We start from the raw sequence: 25,715 nt of genomic DNA on the forward strand, positions 1-25,715 counted from the left end.
GTGTCTGAGGCCAGATTTGAACCCAGGACCTCCCATCTCTGGGCCTGGCTGTCAATCCATTGAGTCACCTAACTGCCCTTGACAATACTCTCTTAGTAACATCAACAAATAACCCAAAAAAAATCCATAACATTCACCCCACCCATCCACCTCCCTCTATCTAGAAAAGTTTTCACAGTTGTGCCAAGAAAAACAGCTTCATGGGAATATTTTCATTAACTATCATCAGTCATGCAGCAGCAGCTTCACAAATCAGAAAGAAAGTCTTTGAGCATTGCTTTCAAATGTTATTCAAATTATTCTAGCCTCAGTTGAATTAATTAATTAGGTAAGAGAATCTAAGCCTTTTCTCATCAATCTCTGGGTCAGGCATGAATGGGAAAGATAGATGCACTGGTGACAATAATTTTTTATTGGTGAAAATAATCTGTAATCATGATTTATGAAGATTTATTATTGTGTGTGATTTGCCAGAGATTCTGGGTAAAGGCTAATGCATATTTCATGACGATTAGGAAACTGATCAATTTTATGATGCTAAGAGATAGCCCAATGCTACTGCCATATGTGAGAAGCAAGAGTAGGTATGGTAGCCCAGGAATTTTAACCAGCTTATATTTGTAACTGTCAGACAATGCTGTAAGCCTTTACTGCCTGCTGTTAACAATTCCTGCTTTAATTAGAAGCAAATTTTTCATTCTGTTCAAGGGGAAAAGCTTCAATGCCTATTTAGCTAAAAGACACAACAGACTTTATAATCATGACTCAGTATGTGTCTTAGATGAAGTTGGTAAACTTCATGAGTTGGTTGTGGTGAAAATATTGAATTTCATGGTCTATCAGAGATGAATAGAAAATCTCATTAAATGGCATGAATAAACAGCACAGGACAAGGAGGAAGGAACTTTTTGCATAGTGCCTTCCCACTCAGATGTTTTATTTCCACTAAATTGGATATTGGAAATAATACTCTTAATCAGTCAACAAGTAGTGCCTTGCACCCTGTAAACATTCACTGCTCTGATAGACTCTCTCGGGGGGACATTCTTTCAAAGGATACAGGGAACAGAGCATCGTTTTCCCCAACATGCTTTAGACTTCCATCTTGCCTTGATTTAGTTAGATTTACCAGAGATTTTCCTTAATCCAGGTTCATGTCCACGTCAAAATGAGGCATTGGCATAAAACTTAAGTGAAGGCTACATAAACAAGTTATTGTTATGAGAGCAATGAAACCCCTAAATAGTTAATAACCATGATGAATTGTTTTGAGTTACTTTAAATTTTTTGATATTTTTATTTAATTTGAGTTACTTTATTTATTTATTTATTTGTTTGTTTTTTAAACCCTTGTACTTTGGTGAATTGTCTCATAGGTGGAAGAGTGGTAAGGGTGGGCAATAGGGGTCAAGTGACTTGCCCAGGGTCACACAGCTGGGAAGTGGCTGAGGCTGGGTTTGAACCTAGGACCTCCTGTCTCTATGAGTTACTTTAAATACCTCTTTATGAATCAAAAGTCTTGATAACAATAATAATCATTATACTTCTTTGCATATTTCTATTTTCTTTAGTAATTCCATCTATAAGCAATGGGTAGGAATGATGGCATTTTCTGTTTGTAGTTAAGTCTTACACATTATTCCTTCTATGTTAATAGTCAGTAATCTCCTTTATAGGGGTATTCCTTATAATTGTGCAGTTAATCAACAAACATTTATTAAGTGTCTGCTATATAGCAAATACTTTTAGTTGGAAGCTTCAAAGACAAGAGTGAAATAATTCCTGCTCTTAAGGAGTCTATTAGTCTATGCCACCTACTGCCAGATATTTTTTTGGATGCATTTATTTTTTCCCTAAACATTTTCCTCTTCTTTTTCTCTTTTTAAGATTCTTTGTTATACAAGATGGCTCTCTTGAATGGAGGAATGTTTGGAATATGGGGAAATCTAGGTAATGTAAAACCAAAATATATCAATAGAATCAATTTTGAAAAATGTTGCAGAGAGGTCAAGAAGGTTGAAGACTGAAGGAAGGACATCGGATTTAATGAATAAGAAATCACTGGGCACTTTAGAGGGAACAGGCAGAATACAAAGAATTGTGTAGTGAGAGGAGCTGGGTAAGTAACTTTTTCTAGGAGTTTGGCAAAAGGAGAGCTATAGAATGAGGGTTATAGTAAACGGCAGGATTTTTATGTTATTATTCTTTTTAAAAAGGGCAATCTGGCATACTTTTAGGCAGCAGAAAAGGAACCAAAAGAAAGGGGATGATTAAAGATTAGAAAAAGACAGAAAGGGGAGGACAATCTACTGGCCAAGATGGAGGAATTTGGACATAGAGTATATATAAAAGGGTCATTATTGGCAATCTCTTCATCAGAGACTTAAGACGTAGAGAATGGGAAATGCTATAACAGGTTCTGAGAAAGGGGTTTTAAAACAGTCATTATGTGCAATGATCCATAGAAACAATTAGGGAATAGTAAAAACTTTGCCTTGTTGATTTGAGGGCCCAATTGAGATAAGTTGACATAAATTTAATGGACCTGATTGACTTGTGTGACTTTTCCTAACTCCCTTTGGTAGTACATGAGTAGGGGCAGAGGAAGCAAATGGTGGGAGCAATTCAAGACTGGGGTTTAGCAAGGGTAGTAACAGGACAAAGGTGCACAAAGTTCAAGAATAATAGATAATATAGAGTGGAACTAGGGTAGCTAGGTGACACAGTAAATAGAGTTCTGGGCCTGGGGTCAGGAAGATGAATCTTCCTGAGTTTAGATTGTAAGGGGTGAAAATTAAAGGTTGGACTAAATTTCTGAGAAATGTGGTTGCCGTAATTATTACTCAAGTCAGAATGACTTTTTAGCAATTTATTTATAAAATAGAGGGAAAGAATGAAAGTAAGGAAATCAGAGGGAGAAAATAATTACTCCAGCCAGGTCTGAACCAGGCAGGGCTTCAGAGGTCCCAGCAAAGGGGGCCCAGAGATAAATTACACAAGGGTTTTAGTCACAAGATGAGGGGCCTCCACCAAGATGAGGGGCCTCTCCAGAGGCTAGTACATCTCAGAAAAAGGTAAGAAAAGGAGTCAGTCTTTTTCACTCACCCACATGGTAGTTCTAAGGGAAAAATCCAAAAGCAGTCAGAGGTCCCAAGCTGGAGCTCCTTCAAGTTCAAGTTCAAGGTGAAAGACCTCATCACAGGAAGTTCTTATCACTTTTAAAGACCATCCCTTTCATCACTTCCTGTGCCTTCCTTCCACTTTACGTGGACCAATTAAAGCTTTGCTTAGGACTGCCCAGGGGCAGTCAGTCAATTTTGATTCGTTATCCACTATTGCATATGTGGGTCACAGACCTCCCCGTACTTAAGGATAAGTGGGGTGTATATGCTTCTGATGATTATATCTAAAAATGGGCAGGGGAGAGTTAATCCCATCTTCACAAATTCCAGCCTCAGACACTTACTGTGTGACCCTGGGCAAGTCGCTTTACTTTGCCTTCATTTCTTCATCTGTAAAATGAACTAGACGAAGAAATAAAAAGCCACTTCAATATTTTTTCCAAGAAAACCCCAAATGAGATCACAGAGATTTGGACATGATTGACAATGACTGAACATGATTGAAAATGACTGAACAACAACATAGTAGAACTGTATGAGATAAAGATTAAGATTGGGAAGGGAAGAAAGTAAAGACAGCATAGTAGTCTAAACTTAAGGAAAATACTGAGAGTTAGAGGGATTGAAGGCCACGGTAAGGGTTAATAATGGAGAAGGGAGACAAAGGAAAGGTGGAAAAGAGAAATGGGAGATTATGAATGGATAAAGCCATTTCAGAGATTTTGATCATAGAATTACAATTTGTATAGGGGATGAGAGATCATGGCAAAGGACCATTTCTGATAATAGCCAAAGAGGTGGCCATGGAAGTCAAAATGATTAAGAAACTGGGAGGTTAGAGTATTTGAGAGAGCCTTTGAACCCTCTAGTAATGGGAGGAAGAGAAGGGAGATTTGGGGCTAGAAAGGAAGATTGTTAACTGGACACTGAATGTCTTTAAAAATGATGGAGAAATGAACTGTGGATTTGTAGATAATAGCCATCATAATCTGGATCTATATGAAATAAGTTAATATATAGAGTGATCTCAAAGAAGGAAAAGTTGTTGAATGATTACAGCAGAAGAACCTCGAAGAGGTAAGAATATTCTTATCCTGCCCTCAAGATCAGTGTGTTAAAAAATATGAGAGGTTTCACTTTTGGAAAAGATGTCCAAGAATACAGTGTCATGTGTCAGAGGGAGGATGAGAATTCCAGAGGACATGGTAGGAGGAATGGGCAGAGCTGAAGTGTGTCATTGAAGGGGTAGAGTTGGGTACAGATTGAAATCTAATCACTCGTTGTTTTCCTGAGATTCTTGTCCATGGTCTTCCTGTAAATCATCTAGAGCAGTGGTTCCCAAACTTTTTTGGCCATACTGCCCCCTTTCCAGAAAAAATATTACTTAAGGCTCCCTGTCACATACTATCACCACCCCCTTACAGTTATTCACTGCCCCAAAATGTACCTGTGGCCATCACCGCCTCACTGGATCACTGCAGCATCCACCAGGGGGCAGTGGTGCCTACTTTGGGAATCACTGAATTCTAGTAGAATCCAAGAAGTGATGTGCAGGGGAATCCTTGCCTATAGATTTTTTGGTATAATGTGGATACTAATAGAATATTTCAGCTGTCCATCCCTCTCTTTCTTCATGACTAGCTCCCATCTTTTTCTGGTCATGGATTCCTCTGATGATGTCCTTTCCATCATTTCTTCATAGTTGGCATAGTTAGCTTTTATTATGGTTTCTGTTTAGTCAATTGCATATACTTTTTTGAAGTATATGGAACAGATTAAATATTTGTAGTGTAGCAGGTCATCAAGAATTAATATTCTGTGTTAATTATTTCCCTCTAAATGTAATTCCATCATATCAATTAAATCCACTTTAAAATGTTCTATAGCTTTTAGGCCCTAGTTACATAAGAGAATACTTTTTTTGAGGAACATTACTATGGTCATCAAATCACAGAGAAAAGCACAATCTTCAGTGTTAAGGTTTCAAAATATTGAATGGAGTTATCTTTAAGTTTCTTTAATCTGCCTATCTCAGAGGTCAAAATTTATTTCCTCTTTCATGATTATCAGGAAACAGGCCAGGAGTTACAAAAGGTGTTAGAGAAGGCTTAGGGAAATTACAAATCCTAGAGCATTTTGGGATTTAGTTACATTGAATTATTGATTTAGAGCTAGAAAGAACCTTTTTAAAGTCCTTGTGGTCCAACCCTATCGTTTTAAAGAAGGAAACAACTGAGGTTAGGTGACTAGCATATATTCATTCTGGTATGTTTTAAAGCAAAGACAGTGTGTTGATGTAACCATCGGTGGGAATAATGATAGAAACCACCATCAGCTTCCCAAGGGTGTGTTTGACAGTGGCATCTCTCTGTGTGGAAGACACCACATGCCAGCCTCCTGTAAGATAATCAATGCAAGCACAGTGCACCTACCTAGCACACAGTCGGAATAGTTGATGTCCAGGGCATCGCGATCTTCATGTTGAAGCCTCTCAGCCAAGTAGAGCACAAAGCTAAGGATGAGGGAGATGCTGGCATATTGATCTGGGGCTATGTATTCCAGGAGCATTGGCCACATAAGCTGGAGGGGGAAATGGTCTTCATTAGGAATGAGTTTTCTCCTCATGAAAGCTTATCTTGTCTTTCTCCTTGGAATTTTAGCCAAAATCTCAAATAAATGCCCTAGAAGTATTGACATTAAAAATTGGATAGATTCCCACCCACCATCCTACACCCCTTTCAGTTGACAATATTATGTGAGTCTGAATGCCTCCTTCATGAAGAACTCTAACTCCTGTCAGAAAGTGCATCTTTATTTGCAGAGAGGTACTTAACTTACAGGGCAGCTAGGTGGTACAGTGAATAGAACACCAGACCTGGAGACAAGGAGATTCATCTTCCTGAGTTCAAATCTGGCCTTAGACACTGACTAACTGTGTGACCCTGGGCAAGTCACTTCACCATGTTTGTCTCTGTTTTCTCATCTGTGAAATGTACTAGAGAAAGAGTTAGAAACCACACCAGTACATTTGACCAGAAAAGCCTCAAAGCCTAAAAACAAAGAGTTATACATGACTGAAAAATGACTAAACTGCAAAAATAACTGATGTTATATCATAGTTCCCTGGTGAGTCAGGAAATTTTATTGTGGATGCCCTGAAAAGTGATGGAAGGATTCCCTTTACCTTAGCCATGGAGGGATTATGGACACAGTCAGCCAAGATTTCCAGACATGATTTTTTCAGTTTTTTTCTTTCATCTTTAGATTCCATCTCATCTGAAGTCTTTGGGAGGAAGGCAAAATCATCAGAGATAGTTCATTTTTCACCCTACTTTTTTCATAGTCATCAGAAAGATCAGAAAGGCATAAGAAAGAATGAGAAAAAGATGGAAGACAGGTGAACATCTTGATTGAAATATTTCCTTTGTAATTTAATTGAGATAGGCTGCAACTAATTTTCTTCACTTTTCATAGAATGCCAAGTTAAGAAGATATAAAGGGGAGGAAGCTAAGTTGCTCAGTGGATTGAGAATCAAGTCTAGAGATGAGAGGCCGGGTTCAAATCTGGCCTTAGACATTTCCTAGCTATGTGACCCTGGGCAAGTCTTTTAACACCTGTTGCTAGCCCTTCTTCTGCCTTGAAACCAATATAGAGTATTGAATCTAAGATAGAAGATAAGGGTTTAAAAAATAAAAATATACAAAGGATACTGGAATCATTATTTGTTTTCATTTACTTTATGTCATTTAAATAATATTTTATAACATTGATATAGTATTATTTTATTTATTTATTCATTCATTCATTCATTCGGTAAATTCTCATGAATGCCTGAAATGGGGCATAAAATACTTTAGAAAATGATCTGAATTCTACTTTATAGCTGTTAAAATAGAGATTGAACAGTGGAAATTTAAAACTTGATTATGATTAAATTAAAGAATTAATTAATTGATTAATTAATTAGGGAATTAAATTCAATTAAGGAACATTGGGATGAGGCCTTCCTTGTTTTGTTCACTGGTCTTTCCATCACATGCTCAGAGGAGAAAAGAGATTTTGAACAGATAAGCCTCTGCCACCACCACCATCATCACCATCATCTCCCCTGTCTGTTTGTTCTTGGTTCCTGTTGTCTTTCCAGAATAGCAAGCCCTGAATCTGGTTCTCTGCTGCCCTCTAATGGTTATCTACTGCCAACACTTATGTTTGTTTTCTCTTTAGTTCCCTAATATCTAGCTCCCAGATTGCCAGCTCCCCTTTGGAGGAAAGAATAAATGGTTACCCTTGACCTTCTTTCCCTGTTTTCTTCCACTTCCAGCTCTGGATAAAAATAGTCCATCACTCTTTTAGAATTGTTTTTTCCTCAGGTATTTTTTAAATGGGGATTTGTTACAAAGCCCTATAGGAGAATATAGAACACTTCTACCACCATCATTACTCCTATCACTGCTACCATCACTACTACTACACTAATAATTTTATTAAGTAGTTTTACTCCACATTTCTGGGGTCCAATTCAATCCTATGCTTTCTTCTTAGCAACCTGGTAAGTCTCAGAGCCCAAGTACAATAAAACCATTTTATAGGAAAGGAAAGGCAGGAAATAAATGATAAAAGATGGAATGGGTCAGACATAGTAAGTTATTATCACACATTTTATCGAAGGTTTTCATCTTGGTCCTGGGCACAGAGGGTAAGGTACTAAGTGACTTCATTCTGGTGTTAGCTCTCTCTTCCCTCTTGGCTGATCTTCCTATTCCAGGACGTGTTATCAATGTTCTAGCTCTTTATTTTGGCTATGATACCTGGGCCTCCCAGAATTTGCTTCACCAGCTGCCCAGAAAAGGGGGGAGAACCTAGAACCCAGTGAAGACAATGCTTTTCTCCAGTCTTCCCAGCTTGGTCATTTTCTGGATCCCTCATCGTTTCATCATGAATCTGGAGAGGTCCTTTCCTTTCCTTCTTCTCCTACTTGTGATATGAGAGACTTTCTTATGTGGTCCTTCATGATAGGACCACTATCTGCCAGGGCTCCTCCTCATAACTACCACTTGGGTTTGCCTAGTTTTTCCCAGGAAGGTGACAAAGTTGGCTCCAGAATTTGTCTGGCTCAGGGACTATGACTCAAGCTATTGACTCCTTTAATGCAGTAGAGTGAGGAGGGAGTCAATAAGCATTTATTAGTTAATTTATTAAATATTAATTAATTATTATTATAAATAAGCATTGTTTAGCACAGTGCCTGGTGCATACTAGGTACTTAATAAGCATTTATTATTATGTGACATAATAATAAATATAAAATAATGTATATACAATGCATATAATATGCATATTTATTATATGATACAATATACAATAATATCATATATAATATTTTATTGCATAATTTGTTTATAATATTATATTGTAATTATAATACTATATATAATATATATGATATAATATATATGATATAATATATTATAATGTATGTATTATATACAATGTAATAATAACTGCTTATTAAGTACCTAGTATGCACCAGGCACTGTGCTAAACAATTTGAAAATATTATTTCATTTGATGCCCACATCAGCCCTGAAAAGTAAGTATTATTATCCACATTTTACAGATGAGGAAAGCGAAAAAGACAGAGATTAAATAATTTAGTAAGAGTCTGAGGCTGGATTTGAACTCAGGTCTTTACTGACTCTAGACACAGCACTTCATCTACTGTTCTACATGCCTGCCTCAGGAGATGAGCAAAACAAGACATGAGATATACTCTTTGATTTTAAGGCCTTTATACTTTTACTGGGGAGTTGGGGGGAAGGTGTAAGGGAGGAAACCAAATGTGCAAGAAACAATTGCACAATAATTAAAGACAGAATGAGACAGTAGCATGAGAGGAATTGGGGAGTCAGGAAGATGTGGGTTCAAATCTCACCATTGATAACTTAATAGTTACATGACCATGGGTAAATCATATAATCTTTTAGCACCCCCAGACAACTCTTTATGGCTGAATTACAGATAGGTTGCCATCTGAATTAGGTAGAGGAGATTTCCATACTGGGAATTCTCTACCATGATGAAGTCACAAGTCAAAAAAAAGTCCAAGTACAAGAATTAAGCAAGTGTTAATTGTGTAATTCAGGAACAAAAGCAACACTGACTAATTTCACTTTGCCTTTCTTCCATCTTAACCTTTTGCTTTAGAGAAGGAAATGCAAGTCACTCCAGTACCTTTTCCCAAGAAAAAATAGGGTCATGAAGAGTTATACATGACTGAAAAAATGACTGAACTGAACTTTTTTGCTTTGGAGGTCTCTGAAGATGATCAATGAAATAGCTTAATAGTAGGTAGCATAAGCAATGGGAAAGGATCTCAGCATTCTGGAAAAGAATCTTCATATGAAGAAATTGATTCTTGACTATACTGGGTTTTTAAAAACTTTTACCTTCTGTTGTAGAATTAATACTAAGTATAGATTCCAAGATAGAAGAGTAGTAAGGGCTAGGCAATTGGGATTAAATGACTTGCCCAGAGTAACAAAGCTAGGAAGTCTTTGAAGTCAGATTTGAATCCAGGATCTCCCAACTCCAGGCTTGGCTCTCTGTCTACCTGCCCACCCCCTGTCTATACAGTTAAAATACTCATTTAACCCTCTTTTCAGTGGAATGCTGATAAATGTTTGACAACCCCCTCACCAGAATAAGGAAATGTAGCATGATTCACTTTTAAATTTAACCTACACTACTAACATTTTCCCCATTATTTCCTTAAATCTAGACAATCGACAAACCATAAAGTCCTGATTTGTAGTGATTGCCAGTTTTCTGAAGGGTAAATCCTTATGCTGAAAATTTAACAATCAGCTCTGAAAAGCTGCTCTGGGCTGATTTCAGCACACTTCTGATGCTTTTTCTAGTTCCCAGCTGCTACCCTTCAACCTTACCAACTCCTGCCATCTGTCTCCTTTGCTTTTTCTTCTGAGAGACTAAATGATACTGGAGGAAATAACTAAACCCTATTGACAGAGTTCTCTGAAAATTTACACTATCCAGCCCCAAGTGAGCCTTAGGAGCTATACTACGATCCATTGCTCACTTTCTATTTGATACTTTATCATATTCTCCACAGTGGTTACTCCAGAATTTTTTCTTTCTCCTCAAGCACCTCTTTCCATCTCTTCCTTCCAATCCTCAAGCAGAGAACAGAATTTCCCCTTTTACTGAGAAGACTGAGGACATGTGACAAGCAATTACCTTACTCTCCCCTTCTGTGCTCCTTTGAATGTAATCGGTCCTCGAATTTACCTAGAGAGAAATAAGTTCTGGTAGGGTGAGTGTTCCCAGAGAAAGGCACTTACTGAGTTATCCGATGGCTTCACACATTCATCTATGAGGAAGCGGATTAAAACTATCGCACTGTCTGTACACAGGTGTCCCCCTTTCCCCAGGGTGAGCACCAGCTTGGCCATCGCTTCTTTAACCTAGCAAAATAAAGATAAAAGGGAGTCATCATTAGGAAGTTGGTAAAGCTTGATATTCTTCATTAAAGGTATGTCTGAGGATATATAAGGTTATTTTATTTTTATTCTAAAGCTAGAAACCATAAAGATAACCAAATATTTGAATTCACAAAGAAAAATATATATACATATATATGTATATGTAAAGACAAAGTATCTTATACTTATAGTATATACTTTTAGAAGTATATACATTCATATATATACATAGACAGATATGCAAATAGAATTAGTATATATACATATATATGCATAGACACATACAAATGCATATATATACATTATATACACACATAGAGATAGCTATATCTTTATATCACTCTATCTCTACCCATCCATGTATGGGGGGGGGGGGAGAGAGAGAGAGAGAGAGAGAGAGAGAGAGAGAGAGAGAGAGAACGAGCAAATGTCCTCCAGAATGGGCAAAGAGAATGTAATGGACTTCTCTACTAGCAGCAATGCAATAATTCAGGACAATTTTGAGGGACTTATGAGAAAAAAAAAACTATCCACATCCTGAGAAAGAACTGTGGGAGCAGAAACACAGAAGAAAAACATTTGCTTGATCACATGGTTCGATGGGAGTATGATTGGGGATGTAGACTCTAAATCAGGGGTTGGCAATGTATGGCTCTTGAGCCATATCTGGCTCTACCTCCCGACTGCGCCTTCTGCCTGCATCCTCCTCCTTCTGCTGGAGTTTATGGCTCTCATGGCCAAAAAGGTTGCCGACTGTTGCTCTAAATGATAACCTTAATGTAAATATTAATAATATGGAAATAAGTCTTGATTAATCACATATGTAAAACCCAGTGGAATTACTCATTGGCTACAGGAGTGTGGTGGGGTGGGAGGAGGGGAGGGATAGAACATGAATCATGTAACCATGGAAAAATATTCTACATCAATTAATTAAATAAAAATTTTCAATAAAAAAACAGAATGGGCCAAGAATTAAATAGGAGGAGAGTGGATTGAATTGTCTGAAAAATTAAAAAGCTCATTTAAAGATATTATTCTTTGGAAACAAGGATAATTTTTTCAATATTATCATTTCATTGGTGATGTCTGGCCATGTGTCATAAAGCACCCTGGTCTTCAAAAAAATTAAAAACAAATTTCATTTCATTCAAAAAAGTGAGACTCATAGTTTGGGGGATGAGCATCATACAATACATACCAAATATGAATATGAATGATAAAGATTATGGTCTGATCACTTGATAAGAGAAAAAGATAACCAATGGATAATACTTTGTTCTTGCCACTAGTATCTTTGTAATAGCTTAAGAGAAATATCCTTACCATGATGGGTGAACTCTCTCTAGTAAAATTAAAGGATGGTATCTTCAAGAACTAAGAAAAAATTCACATCATTGATCCATCTAAGTACATTAACCAAAGTGGTAACGAAAACATTTTCATTGTTTCCACTTTCAGTGGCCAATTGACCCATTAATCCATCTCTTCAAATTAATTACTACCTTTTTGTTATCTATTATTGCCTACAGTATGTTATCTGTAGTCATCTGAGAATTCAAGGGAACTGCCTTCTTAGTTGGTTACGTGTTCCACTTTTCATACTAATGGCTCAGATTGAAGTCTTTTTGCAAACAAATACCTGAGTGGTGGCTAAAGTGCTGTCATCCTAATGGCCACTCATTGCCACATGGCGAAAATGGCTTCCTCTTTGAATTTGGTACAAATCAGGCAATTTGGTTGACTTTTACTCTTGTCTAGTCTAGTGGGAAGGGACCGCATAAGATAATATAGAGTTGAAAGATACCTCAGAGGCTAGTACCTAATACACTCCCTTCTCACTATTGATGAGCAAACTTTGGACCACAAAAGTCAGATTTCTTGCCAAGATCACTTGTGTAGTGAATGTAACAGTGGCTTTTACATCAGCCAAGGGCCACTGATGTGATTCCCCACACAGAAAGGTAAAGGACATTGATTCCAGGACAATTGTGATGATGTATAATGAAAGTATCTTGGAGAGATTGGAGACTGTGTAGAATTCAGTAATTAATTCTGGTATGCTAACCATACAGAGAATGGCATTTATTTTGATTGATTACTTTGCTAGAGTAGAGTGTCTTCAAAAGACACTAAGAAGTCAGAGCTTTGGCCGTTATCCCATTTTCTTACTGGATCTTTGCTATTGATCTGACTATTTTGCTCATGTGTCCAGTGAGAGGAAATGTTGCAAATGGAGAAGGATAGAGTTCCAAAAAGGGCTCTAGTCCTTTGTCTGCCTCAGACTTTGTTCTCTGGTTTCAGGTGAAAGGATTAGACTCTATGACCTTGTGAATCTCAAAAAGGTCAATAGAAGTAGCTGCCTGGAGATCCTGTATTCTGGGATTCTGAGTCCAAGATGGGTTTTATAGATGGCTCGGTACTGATGCTCAAAGGAACAAAGAGTGACTTTTAGGAATAGTCTTTGGGACCTAGTCCAGTAGTCATTTCGATGAAGAATCCTTTTGCAGCCATACAACATCTGGACCTGAACTTGGTGGGGCTGATGATATGTTGGAACTGAGCTAAGTCAGAACCTGATCTCTCTAGAGTCTGAAATGGTAGAGGGGTGAGTTTGTCCTGAAACATAATCAGGGGAATGTTTATACTTGTGTTACTGCTATATTTTCAAAGTAAATACCCCCTTTATAAAAGCTAATTGATTTTAAGAAGTTTAGTGGAGGCTGAACACTACTCATTGGTAGCTAATAGTAAGGAAAACATAACCAATAAGGACTTCAGTCACTCCTAGAAACCTGAGAGAGAGATACAGCCAACCTTACTCTGGAAGTGTAAAAGCAGAAAGATGTGTGTAATAAGACCATCAGAGATAGGATTTAAACAAAATTACTTTGTCTTCTCTAAATTCAGACTAGTGTTCTTTTCACTGTGGTACATGCCCCTATTAACTTGGATCAAAGGGAAGTAGAGGGGATCTGTCATAATGGCAGGATAGCAGAAATAAATATAATTCAATTCTCCCCAATAACTCCTTCACAAAAATCTATAAAAATGCACCAGATCAAGTCCTAATTGGCAAATCCAAGGAAAAAAATCCTGGTGGCTCATTTTTTCAGCCCTGGTAAAGATAGGTAGATCCACACATGTGTTTATAGACACTGAGGACAGGATCTAGCCAAGAATAACTAAGCAAAGCAATCTATTGATGACTGAAATAAGACTGGGACTGAAATATGAGCAAAAATGAAGCCCCAGACCGATGAAGAAAGGCATCTAACCTTGTATAGATTGCAAGACTAGGTGTCAATAGGCAGATCTTTTCCAACTACCCAGTTGTAGGGCACAGGTCCTGGGTGGAGACTGACAAGAGAACCTACAACTTGGAGTGGCATTCCAAGGAGGGGAGAGGCTATGGGCCTTAGGTTATGTACTGTGTGAGGAACAAGTTCAGAAGAAAGCAGCAGCTATGTGTCTTTGACCCCAGGAATGAAGCAGAATAGGGGAAAAGGGGATGTGTCTTAATTCCAACCTCCAGCCCAGTAGGAAGCATTTAATAGAATAAGCAAGGCAGAAAACTCTAAAAAGGAATTTGCAGGTTGATTACAGCAGAACTTTCTAGCTAACTGATAGTGGACAAGTTCAGTAGCAATCTAACTAAGGACAAGCCCAGAAGTGTGATGCTTCATCCCAAACCTCGGTAAATAACTTACGGAGTTCAAACTTTGAAAGCAGACATCAAACTTTACACTGGATCAGATCACCAGAGAATCACTAGAAGTTTGCAGTTCCCTATACTGAGCTCTTCCTGGGTTCCTGGAATAACTTCACACTTAATAACCCAAGAAAACAGCAGCAGAGCCCAACAGAATGGAAACTCAGTCCAAATATTTCCTTTTAAATAGCACATTGCCCAACCCTAAAATAATAACCAAAATCAGAAAGTAGAATGGAAGAATGGGCAAGCAAAGAAGATGCTCAAGACATAAAGCAGAAAGTAGAGAAAGACTTCAAAATCTCTATAAGGAAAGTCCCAAATAAAAAAACACAGTTTGACTAGTTCAACTAGATTTCCTGGAAGAGATGAAGCAAGAATGAAAAAAAAAGGATTGGAAAATACCTTTATATATGAAATGAGAGTGGCAGAAGAAAAAAATGAGAATTCGGGTAGAAATTAGAAAGGGAATTAACATCTTAATACCAGATATTTAAGAAAATTTTAATAAAATGATATATTCTTTGAAAATTAGAATGGACCAAATGAAAGTTAATAATCTCATAATACAATAAGAAATGTTAAAACAAATTCAAAACCTAAAAAAATAGAATAAAATGTTTACATATCATTTACGCATCATAGTAAAAATAGCTGATATGGAAGTAGATCAAGAAAAGATAATTTAAGTCATTGGACTATTTAAAAGCTCTGACGACCTCTCCCCCTCAAAAAAGAACATAGATGTTATATTTCAAGAAAACTGTCTATGTCTTTTAGAACAAGAGGGCAAACTGAGAATAGGAAAATAAAAGCTTACATTAATATAACACAAATCTAGAGTTATTGTGTCAAAGGAAAAATACTGACAATATCCAGAAAAAAAATTTAAGTACTATAGTCAATATAATATAAGATTTGGAAAGGAAAGATTTCAAGACCAAGCAAGAGTTAGAAAAAATTACAAAATGTAAAATAAATAATTTTGATTACATTAAATTAAAAAGTTTTTGTACAAATCCATTGCAACCAAAATTAAAAGGGAAGTAACAAATTGGGAAAAAATCTTTATAACAAAAACCTCTACAAAGGTCTAATTTCTTAAATTTATAAGGAGCTAAATCAATTGTATAAAAGAATAAAGCCTTTCCCCAATTGATAAATGGACAAAGGACATGAATAGGCAATTTTCAGATAAAGAAATAAAAACTATTAATAAGCACATGAAAAAGTGCTTGATCACATGGATCAATGGGTGTATGATTGGGGATGTTGACTCTAAATGATCACCCTAGTGCAAATATCAATAATATGGAAATAGGTCTTGATCACTGACACATGTAAAACCCAGTGGAATCATGTGTAGGCTATGGGAGGGGGAAGAAAAAGAGGAAGGAAAGAACATGAATCAAGTAACCATGTAAAAATTTTCTTAATAAAATTCAAAAATAAAAAAATAAGATTTATTTATTAGTCACTAGTACAAAGAAGCAGAGAGTTTGGAATATAGTATTTCAGAATGCAAAAGATATCAGCTTGCAATCAGCAAAATTGAGTACAAACCTACATGGAAAAAAATATACCTTTAATGAATAGAGAGCTTACACATGTTCATGATAAAGATTCCATAGGTTAGTAGAAACCTTGAAATACAAATTCATGAATCAAACAAAATATAAAAATGTAAACATGAGTGAACAATTATAAGGGGCTACACAAGGATAAACTGTTACTAGAAAATGATATCTGTCAGAACTTTATTGTCATTAGGGGTTACAGAGGGTATCTAATTAGACAGAAGATCAATTTTCTTATGTTTTGATTATCTTAAAACGAGAAAGGAAACGGAGGGAGAAATTACACTAGAATAAAAAGGAGAGGGAAGAATGAGGAATATTATCTCACATAATTGAAGTGCTCTACAAAAAATCTATAGAAAGGGTTGAAGAGTAGATAAAATCTGAATCTTATCCTCATCAGAACTGATCAAATAGAACACACAGTTTGGTACAGAAATATGCTTCACTTAGCAGGAGAGCAAGAGGGAAAGAGGAGAAGGGAGATGATGGAAAAAAGAGGAAGGATAGATTAAGAGAGAGATTAATTTTAAGGAAAACAAACTCTAAGGAGAGTGAATAGTAAAAAAATGGTTTAAGAGCAAGGAAAAGATAAGACTCTATGATAGGTGTTGGGTAAAAAAAAGAAAAAAGAGGAGTAGGGGAACATTGAGTCCTGGTATTTAGTGCTCTCCTCTCTCCTCACCTTCTTCTGCTTTATAAAAAGTGTGGAAAGAAAAAGGAAAAGTATAAGAGAATAGGGTGGAAGGAAATACATAATTATCAGTCATAATTTTTAATGTGAATGGGATAAACTCACCTATAAAACATAAGATAGGAGAATGGATTAGAACTCAACTTAACAATAACAAAAAATTCATGAGAAACACTCTTGGAACATAAAATTAGCATGTAAGAGTTAAAATAAAAATCTGCAATAACATCTATTATGCTTTAGCTGAAGTAAAAACTTAAGAATTCTGATCATGATTCCAGAGACCTAAGAATGAATCATCCTCCTCATCCCTTGCCAGAGAGGTGTTATAGACTATTGATTCAAAATGAGACATAGATTTTAGACACGACTAATTTGACAACTTATTTTGTTTAATTATGCATATGTGTTACAATAGTGGTTTTTTTGCCCCCGACCCCACCCCTATTGGAGATTCAGGTGAAAGGAAGAGAAAATTGATGGTTGCTAACTGACAAAAAGTAAAATAAAATAAAAGTTACATTTAAAAATAGAGATGCAGGCATGTGTCATGTTCTTCCTTATGCTAAGGGAAAGAATCTTATTGGTAGCTCTCAAACACTTGAAATGTTTGATGAGACAGTGTCCCCAGATAACCAGCTCCCCCACTTACAACCAGCTACATTTTCATATCTTTCTTCTTATCAGAAAAGCATAGAAGGATACTAGTTTGACTGACTCCAATATTCCAATTTGTGATTTTATCAATGAACGAGATAAAAACAATAAAATAAAATATATCCCCCATAGAGATTATAACCCATTTATACTTACCATTAAATGGGTTCCATATTCTCTTGTAAATCCACCAGAGAGTATCCATCCAACATTCTGGGAGCCTACCTCTTTTTTCAGAACATTTTGTGGCTACCAATAGGGTACATGTTTGTAGTTATCTACAGTCATCAGTTATCTACAACTCTTATTGTGTGATCAACTCATCTTTTTCTAGTCATATGTTTTTCTGATGAAATCCTTTATACCATTTGGCTAATAGTGCTTTAAAATTCAAAGGCTTCTGTTTTACTGCATTCAATTATAATCATATTTGGAAATGATCCATTCAAAAACCACCTTGTAAGCAAATGGTTCTATGCCCAAAAGACATTTCTAGGCAAATGCTGGCATATACCATGGGAATGCTTTAATCTTATATCAATTTCTTTTGAGAATACAGCTCTATGGCCATACTCTTGCATTTGATTAAAATCTGATTAAAATTGATAAAAAATTGGTCACTTAAGGATCAAAATCCATGTTTCCCCAGTCCTAACATTGTTCATCCAGGAGAAGTGCTGAATCCAGGCTATTAAAGTAAATTCAGAATACATTACACAAAGATGAAAGTTGTAATGAGCCTTATGGAGAATATTATTGAGATGACGACTGCCTGTAGCTAACTTCAGGAGCCCACAGTACTAGTTCTTATGTTTGTGAATGGCCCATTCCTTCTTCTAAGTCAGCCCTGCAGAGGCTCAGGACAAAGTTTTCAGTTTGATTAAATTCACTCACCTTGAAGCTGGGGTTCTGAAGCCATGGCCACAGAGCATGCTGCAAGTCTATCATCACACCAGGAGTCATTGAAGGCACTGGAAGAAGCAGCAAAGATAAATACATCATTGGTATAGAAAGTTACTGAGAAGACAAGTCAACTGTGCTTGTAGGAAGCTTTGATTAAAGCACTTACAAATATCCCTTCCTTAATGAAGTAGAAGGAAATAAATCAATCCAATGCTGTGAGGAGAGTCTGCTGGTATGCTTGTAAAATTTGTTATATATATTAAGATTTCTTTTCTGTCTCTTCCTCTTTGAGTGATACCATCATCCCCCACTTATCTATATTTGGTAACTCATCACCCTTGTCCTTTCCCTTCCCTGGAATCTCATTAGTTCCTGCTCCATGGAAACTCTACCATCCTGTAACTCAAGTTACTCATTACTTAAGGTACAACCAGTTAAATCTAACAAATCTTGGCTTGTGTGCTAGTGGGACATAATATCTTTATTGTCAGTGTCACTGTAGCCTTTGCTATCTCTTACTAATGACATAGTGGGACTCCAACTAGACAAGAGAGGAGGTTGATGGGCAGGCCAATAGGCCATAAATAATTAGGTTTGAATCTTTCAGACAAATGCCACATTCTAAATACTAAAAAGGAGGACTTGAGAAAGTGAAAGTCTTGGATTAGCTTGATGTTTTTTAGCTTTATGTTGGCCTTTGCCATTGCTATCCTTAATACCCTTTTCCAATCCCTTTCGTCTTTTTATTTTCAAAGTTTCTTTTTACTATTTCTTCACTGTCTTGCTTTTTCTCATTTGACTACTTCTTCCTGGACAAAGTATCAGAGCACTGAAATTTTTTATAGCTCTCTGCAGGATCAGATCCATATAAGTGGAAAAAAACCAAGTAAGAGGGGAAATGATTAGAGCAAAGACCAAGGCACCTAGATTCTCCTAACTTTACATGATTCACAAGTAATCTGTAAACACGACTTAGGCAGAAACAACTAGTGTAAGATATTATCAGAGAAGCAACATGGGGTAAGTCATTGGACTTGAAATCATGAAGACCTCAACTCAAATCCTACCTCTAATACATACTGGTTATGTGACCCCAGGGAAGTAGTCCTTTAATTTCACAGAACCCTAGGCAACTCTTTAAAACTATAAATTGCAAAGACCTTGTTGAACTATATTAAGAGAAAGTGTTTTCTCAACCAGGAGTTCCCTATATCAATGAAATGGCAAGCCTCGTCCTCATCCCTCTCCCTATCTCTAGGGCTTGTGCCCTTAAAAAATGTTTGTTGATTGATTGCTTAATTATCAATGTGTACTTTAGTTTCCTAGTAAGTGTATGTAAGGAAATGTTCCAAATATGCCTTCAATTTGGTGAGTGAATCTTTCCTGATTGCTCTGAAATGAAATTTCCTGGGGGATAAAAGGAAGAGATGTTATCTTTCATATGTTTTGCTTTACGCTGAACATAACCAGCCTCTTAGCCTAATGTTGATCATAAGTCTCCAACATTTCATATTTCAATTCAAATCAATGTATATTTATTAATTATTTTTGTCCCACATTATGGTTAGATACTGGTAGATCACATGTAGATAAATATGACATTCATTAACAGTGACATTTATTCAGTCCCTTGACAAAATCACTGAAGTCCAGAGTTGATAGCCATCTAGTCCACCATATATCTAAAAAAAATCTCTCTACAACATACTTAAGTGGATGAATGGGAAAAGTATTTATTAAATATCTACTATGTGCTGGTCACTATGCTAAGTGTTTTATAAACATTTAAATTTTTTCTCATTTTATTAATTTTTAATTTTTATCATTTAATTTTTTTTCATTTTACCTTCACAATAACCTTATGAGGGAGATGCTGTTATTATCCCCATTTTACAGTTGAGGAAACTGAAGTAAACAGAAGTTAAGTAATAATAATAACAACTAACATTGATATTAACTTTAACTTATATTTTTATAACAATTTTTATAATGATAAAATTATATAGCACTTAATAATTATTAACTCATTTGATCTTTACAACAGCCCTGGAAGATAGATGATACTATTATCCTCATTTTACAACTGAGGCAAGTAGAGGTTAAGGACTTTTCCCAGGATCACATAGCTATTAAGTATGGGGCTGGATCTGAACATTCTTCAAATCTTCCTGACTTCAGGTGTAGGGCTCTATCCACTGCTGCATGCTCCCTCTAAGTAGCCAATACAACTTTTATTTAGAACTATTCATTTAATCCAATTCATTGAAGATAAGAAACCCATAGTTTTAGATCTAGGAGGGATCTTATAATTCATCCAATTTTTATTCTTTAATATAATCTATTTTCTTTAATATTATAATATTAATATATTATTATTCTTTAATATAATCTCTAATATAATGTATTATATAATAAAATCTTATAAGTCATTCAATTTTTATTCTTTCCTAGGTTGTACCTTGACTGTATAGACTTTCTCTCCCATGATGCAGAAGTCTTCACCCCTGGACTTCTCACAATGGAGCACCTTCATCCTCTATAGAGTCTATAGTCTCTTCCTTTGATTGGTTGGTTCTTCCCAGAACCTCCATTTTAAGAAGGATGCCCAGGCCAGCCATGCCTTCATTCCTCTCCTATCTATATACTCCTGCCTCTCTTCACTTTCTCTACTATATATACACCCCTCTGTGGGTATCCTCCTGCCTTTTAACACCCTTCTTAGCTTCCTTTTATGTGTTATCTATTCCCATTAGAATGTAAGTTCTTTGATGGCTGGGATTGTCTTCATTTCTGCTTGCATTTGTATTTTCAGGGATTAGCAAAGTGCCTGGCATGAAGTGCTTAATAAATGTTCCTTGACTCGACCTCCTAGTTTATAGCTGATGAAGTCAAGGTCTAGAGATGTTCAGTGATTTTCCCAAGTTCACAAAGGAAGTAAATAGCAAAGCTGGGATTTGAACCCATGACCCCTGACTCCAAATCGAATGCACTTTCCAATGTACCACAGTTCAATTCAATTTAATGCATATTCACTAAGAATTCATGTGCCACATTATGGATAGATTCTGGAAGGTGACCCATAGATAAATATGATATGGTTCCTACTATTAAAAAGTCATAATCCCTTCGTATATAAAATTTTATCAGATTCTTTACTTTCTCAGGGAGAGGTGGGAGGGAATAAGGGAGAGAGAAAATTTGGAACTTATAATTTTAAAAATGAGTGTTAAAATTGTTTTTACACATAATCCGGGAAAGTATTATTAAAAAGTCATGATCCATCAACTAGAAGAGAGAATGGATAAAGGAAGCAGGGACATGACAGTTTTTTGACTTACAATTCCCTTGCCTCATAGTAATCTTAGAGGATTGTAGAACAAATATATCGAGGTGGTGCGGTGGATAGAAAACTCATCTTTCTGAGTTCAGCTCTAGCCTCAGACATGTCCGAGCTGTGTGATCCTGGGCAAGTGACTTAACCCTGTTTGCCTCAAATTTCTTATCTGTAAAATGAGCTGGAGAAGGAAACGGCAAGTCACTTCAGTATCTTGGCCAAGAAAACCTCAAATGGGTCACAAAGAGTGGGATGTGACTGAAATGATTGAACAATAGCTGTTTACAAGGGCATTTGATGGTGATGACAGACAGAAAGAAAGAAAGATAGATAGACAGATAGACAGACAGACAGATAGATAGATAGATAGATAGATAGATAGATAGATAGATAGATAGACATACACAATGGACCTCAACTCTCATTTATATTCTCTGGACTTCAGTTTTCTTCTCTTTCATTATAAAATGAGGGTATCTCAGAAGTTACTTCGTTACATAGAATTCTGGCAAATTCAGCAATTAGAAAGGCTCACAACTGTAACTCACTGTAGTCACTTACGGTCAGACTTCACTAAGACTTCCAAGACCCCAATAAGCCAACACAAGACAACTTCATTTTCCTCATTCTCCTCAATTTTCAGAAATAAAAAGGCAAGTAACTTTTCCAGGTGCTCAGGACCTATAGAAAAAAGGCATTGAGATGTAACATGGTATCTTCCTAGTCAGAATTTATTCAGTTAGGGTGATGATGTATCAGTGATGGAGGGAGGTGGAATATTTACAGTGCATGGCACATTGTTGTTCTGTCATTTTAGTTGTGTCTGACTTGTCTTAACTCTGGTCTTTTCTTTGCAAAGATACTGGAGTGGTTTTCCACTTCCTTCTCTAGTTCATTTTACAGATGAGGAAACTGAGGTAAAGAGGGATAAGTAACTTAACCAAGGTCATATACCCAGTAAGTGTTTGAGGCTATATTTAAACTCAAGCCAAGTCCAGCATTCTATCCACTGTGCCATCTAGCTGCCCCATGCATGGTACAGAGTACATACTTAATAAATGTTTATTGATTGATTGATTATTGCTTACCCAAATCTTTCAGTCTGAGAAGGACCATCTGCACCTTTTCATTTGGAATTTCAGAAGAAGGAAAGCTTAGCTGTGAAAATAAAACACTCTGTTGACTATGAAAGGCAAGACCAGAGAAAAGAACACATTAATGGATGCACAAGAGAAATAAAGAAAATGATGAGTGGGAAAAGGTCTATAAGGATCAAATTACCTTTTAGATTAGAAATAGAACAGCATGTCTCAGGGGAAAAGGTGGGATGTGAGCCACATAAGATGGCTTAACATAGAAAATATATCTATAAAGTTTCAGAATAGGGTTAAGAAAGCTAAATGAGGTCCTTGGGGAATCAGTAGGTTCAAAGACATTATAGAATTTTATAAGTCAATTGAAATGGCTAATGAAATTCAATAAATATTTGTTGAATAAATGATCTACAGAATCAGACTAAGTTGAAAGAGATTCATAGAGATCAACTTAATTTAATATCCTCATTTTATAGTGAAGGAGAAGAAAACTGAGGTCCGGAGAATATAAATGAGAGTTGAGGTCCAGTGTGTGTGTGTGTGTGTGTGTGTGTGTGTGTGTGTGTGTGTGTGTGTGTGTGACTGTCTGTCTGTCTGTCTGTATCTATCTATCTATCTATCTATGTACTGAACTTGTGAATTAATTGATAAAGGAAACTTCCAGGGAGAAAATTTCTTCTGCCAAAGCAAATCAGTACCTACTTTGCAATTTATATTCCTAGGAGAGTGACTGTGGCACTGTGAAGGCAAGTGACTTAAGATCAGATAGCCAGTATTTGTCAGAAATGGGATTTGAACTTATGTCTTTATGACATTAACTCTCTGTCTGTCTCTTTTTCTTTCTTATTCTGTTTCTTTTGTTTTGTTTTTTTTTTGTTTTTTTTTTTGTTTTGTTTTGTTTTTTTTATTTTAAACCCTTAACTTCTGTATATTGACTTATAGGTGGAAGAGTGGTAAGGGTAGGCAATGGGGATCAAGTGACTTGCCCAGGGTCACACAGCTGAGAAGTGTCTGAGGTCGGATTTGAACCTAGGACCTCCTGTCTCTAGGCCTGGCTCTCAATCCACTGAGCTACCCAGCTGCCCCCATCATTCTGTTTCTTTTACATGGTTTCTCTGTTCCTATGAACTGGGATGCTCCATTTCTAGGAGAAGGGGACCCCAGGCGCACTTAGCCAAGAACCTGAGCTCTCCTTACCTGTGAATATAACTCTTGGAACAGACGAGTTGGGTCTTGAAAGTTTGCGTTTATCGCCATAAAAGGAAGTAGTTTTCACAAGTCCTGGGTACTCTATCTAGGGCCAAAAGGAGACAAATACAGAAATTATATTGGTATTGAAGGCAAATATTATAGCAGAAATGGATCATAACCTCAATAGTTGAGCATTTCTTTCTTCTCCATGTTATTATACTTTGTTCTGATTCTGCTGTTCCATGTGATTGGAGAGGCTCCAGACATGGGAAACCAAGCACTAAATGCTGACACTTCAAGCAGCTAGATTTTCCACCAAGCCATGTATAGGACAACAGGATTTTTTCCCCACAAACTCATTCCTTTTCTTAGCTTACCTATTTATGTTAATGGCACCTTCATTCTCCTAGTTACCAGGGCTTGAAAACTCTGTCCTCTTGATCTTTTCCCCCTTCTCCCTCACTTTCACCCTCCAATCACTTGGCAAGTCTGTTCTGGTGGTTTTCGCTTTTGCCATATTTGTTCCCTTGCCTCTACTTCTCCTATATCTACCTTATTTTTCCTATTCTATTATAGTAGTCTCCCAACTGGTCTTCTAACCACCAGTCTGTGTTCTTTCCAAGTCAACTTTCACACAATTGACATAGCTTTATTTTTTTCTAATGTACCATGTTAGTCCTGGCATTCTTCTACTCAAAAAGTCTGTTGATCCCCACTGGCTATAAAACTAAGCCTAAACTGTGAGCTTTGGCAGTCAAGACCTTCAATGAACTGGTTCTATTTTATAAGGTCCCAGGCTTAGCTCAGATCCTATGTTTTTTCTAAATTTAATTATTCTCTATTCTTTGTTCTTATCTTGCCATTCTTCCTCTCTGTAATCTTTTCTCCTAACTCATATTTGGGTCTTTCTTCTTTCAGAATCCAAGTTGGGCATCATATCTTAAGCAAAACTTTCCACAAACCATCTCCCATCTCACTTTTGTCTCATGACAGTAATCTATGAGTTCTCAAATTTCTTACAGTATATTGCCTGGGTTCCTCCCTTGTACTGATCTATCTTACATAATATAGCATGGAGGCAAAGAGAAGGGCCTTGTATCTTCCATCTTAACATAAATGCTTTTGTTCTTGTAGCTTTTCCATTTGTGTTTAGATTTTTCCTCTAACCTAGATCTTGTGCAAGGCACACTCAGAGATGCCCCTGAGGTTCAGATTAGCAAGTCTCTAAATCTCCTTAAACACAACAATTTTTTCCCCCCAAGAGCAACTCAAACAGCTTGTGATCCGAATCATTACCTCTGTATAAATGGAGATTTTGAACCTTGGACTTCATCCCTCATAAGTGCCTTAGTATTTCCCAAAATTCCCTTTACTCTCTCCTGCACCTCCACATTTGCATGGTCACGTTATTATTTTATAAGTTCTGTAGCTCCTCCCTCTTTCTCTTTTGCTCTGGCTAGCAGGCTGAATAGCTAGGTCTCTTACTTTAGTTATTATTAATAAAACTTTATTAAATATAATAGTTTTTGTACACTAATTTTATTTATTCATTCATCCATCCATCCATTCATCCATTTATTTATTTATTTATTTGTTAATTAATTAATTTATTTATTAAAGCCCTTACCTTCCGTCTTGGAGTCAATACTGTGTATTGGCTCCAAGGCAGAAGAGTGGTAAGGGTAGGCAATGGGGGTCAAGTGACTTGCCCAGGGTCACACAGCTGGGAAGTGTCTGAGGCCAGATTTGAACCTAGGACTTCCCGTCTCTAGGCCTGGCTCTCAATCCACTGAGCTACCCAGCTGCCCCCTTGTATGCTAATTCTAAAATCCATACCTCTTATTTTTCCCCTTGATATTCCAGATATTCTGGTTAATCAGGAGAGAGGGGAAAGGCTACTTGGATAACAGAACAAGGCTAACAACCAATTG

General features: G+C 36.6%; 1 protein-coding gene across 1 annotated transcript in view; it reads right to left on the reverse strand.

Annotated features, from left to right (window-relative positions):
- LOC123247207 (maestro heat-like repeat-containing protein family member 1) overlaps positions 1 to 23,850 on the reverse strand; it is a 109,799-nt gene extending 85,949 nt beyond the window's left edge. Inside the window, exons 1-7 of the mRNA XM_044676012.1 lie at positions 23,791 to 23,850; positions 22,588 to 22,657; positions 22,061 to 22,180; positions 18,157 to 18,233; positions 10,482 to 10,604; positions 6,307 to 6,405; positions 5,555 to 5,702 (exon numbers count right to left, since the gene is read on the reverse strand). Of these exons, the coding sequence (XP_044531947.1) occupies positions 5,555 to 5,702; positions 6,307 to 6,405; positions 10,482 to 10,604; positions 18,157 to 18,233; positions 22,061 to 22,180; positions 22,588 to 22,657; positions 23,791 to 23,850 (697 nt within the window). The remainder of the gene's footprint in view (positions 1 to 5,554; positions 5,703 to 6,306; positions 6,406 to 10,481; positions 10,605 to 18,156; positions 18,234 to 22,060; positions 22,181 to 22,587; positions 22,658 to 23,790) is intronic.
- Between the last annotated feature and the right edge of the window lie 1,865 nt (positions 23,851 to 25,715).

The sequence above is a fragment of the Gracilinanus agilis genome, chromosome 4 (genome assembly GCF_016433145.1).
Source record: "Gracilinanus agilis isolate LMUSP501 chromosome 4, AgileGrace, whole genome shotgun sequence".
Taxonomy (NCBI): Eukaryota; Metazoa; Chordata; class Mammalia; order Didelphimorphia; family Didelphidae; genus Gracilinanus; species Gracilinanus agilis.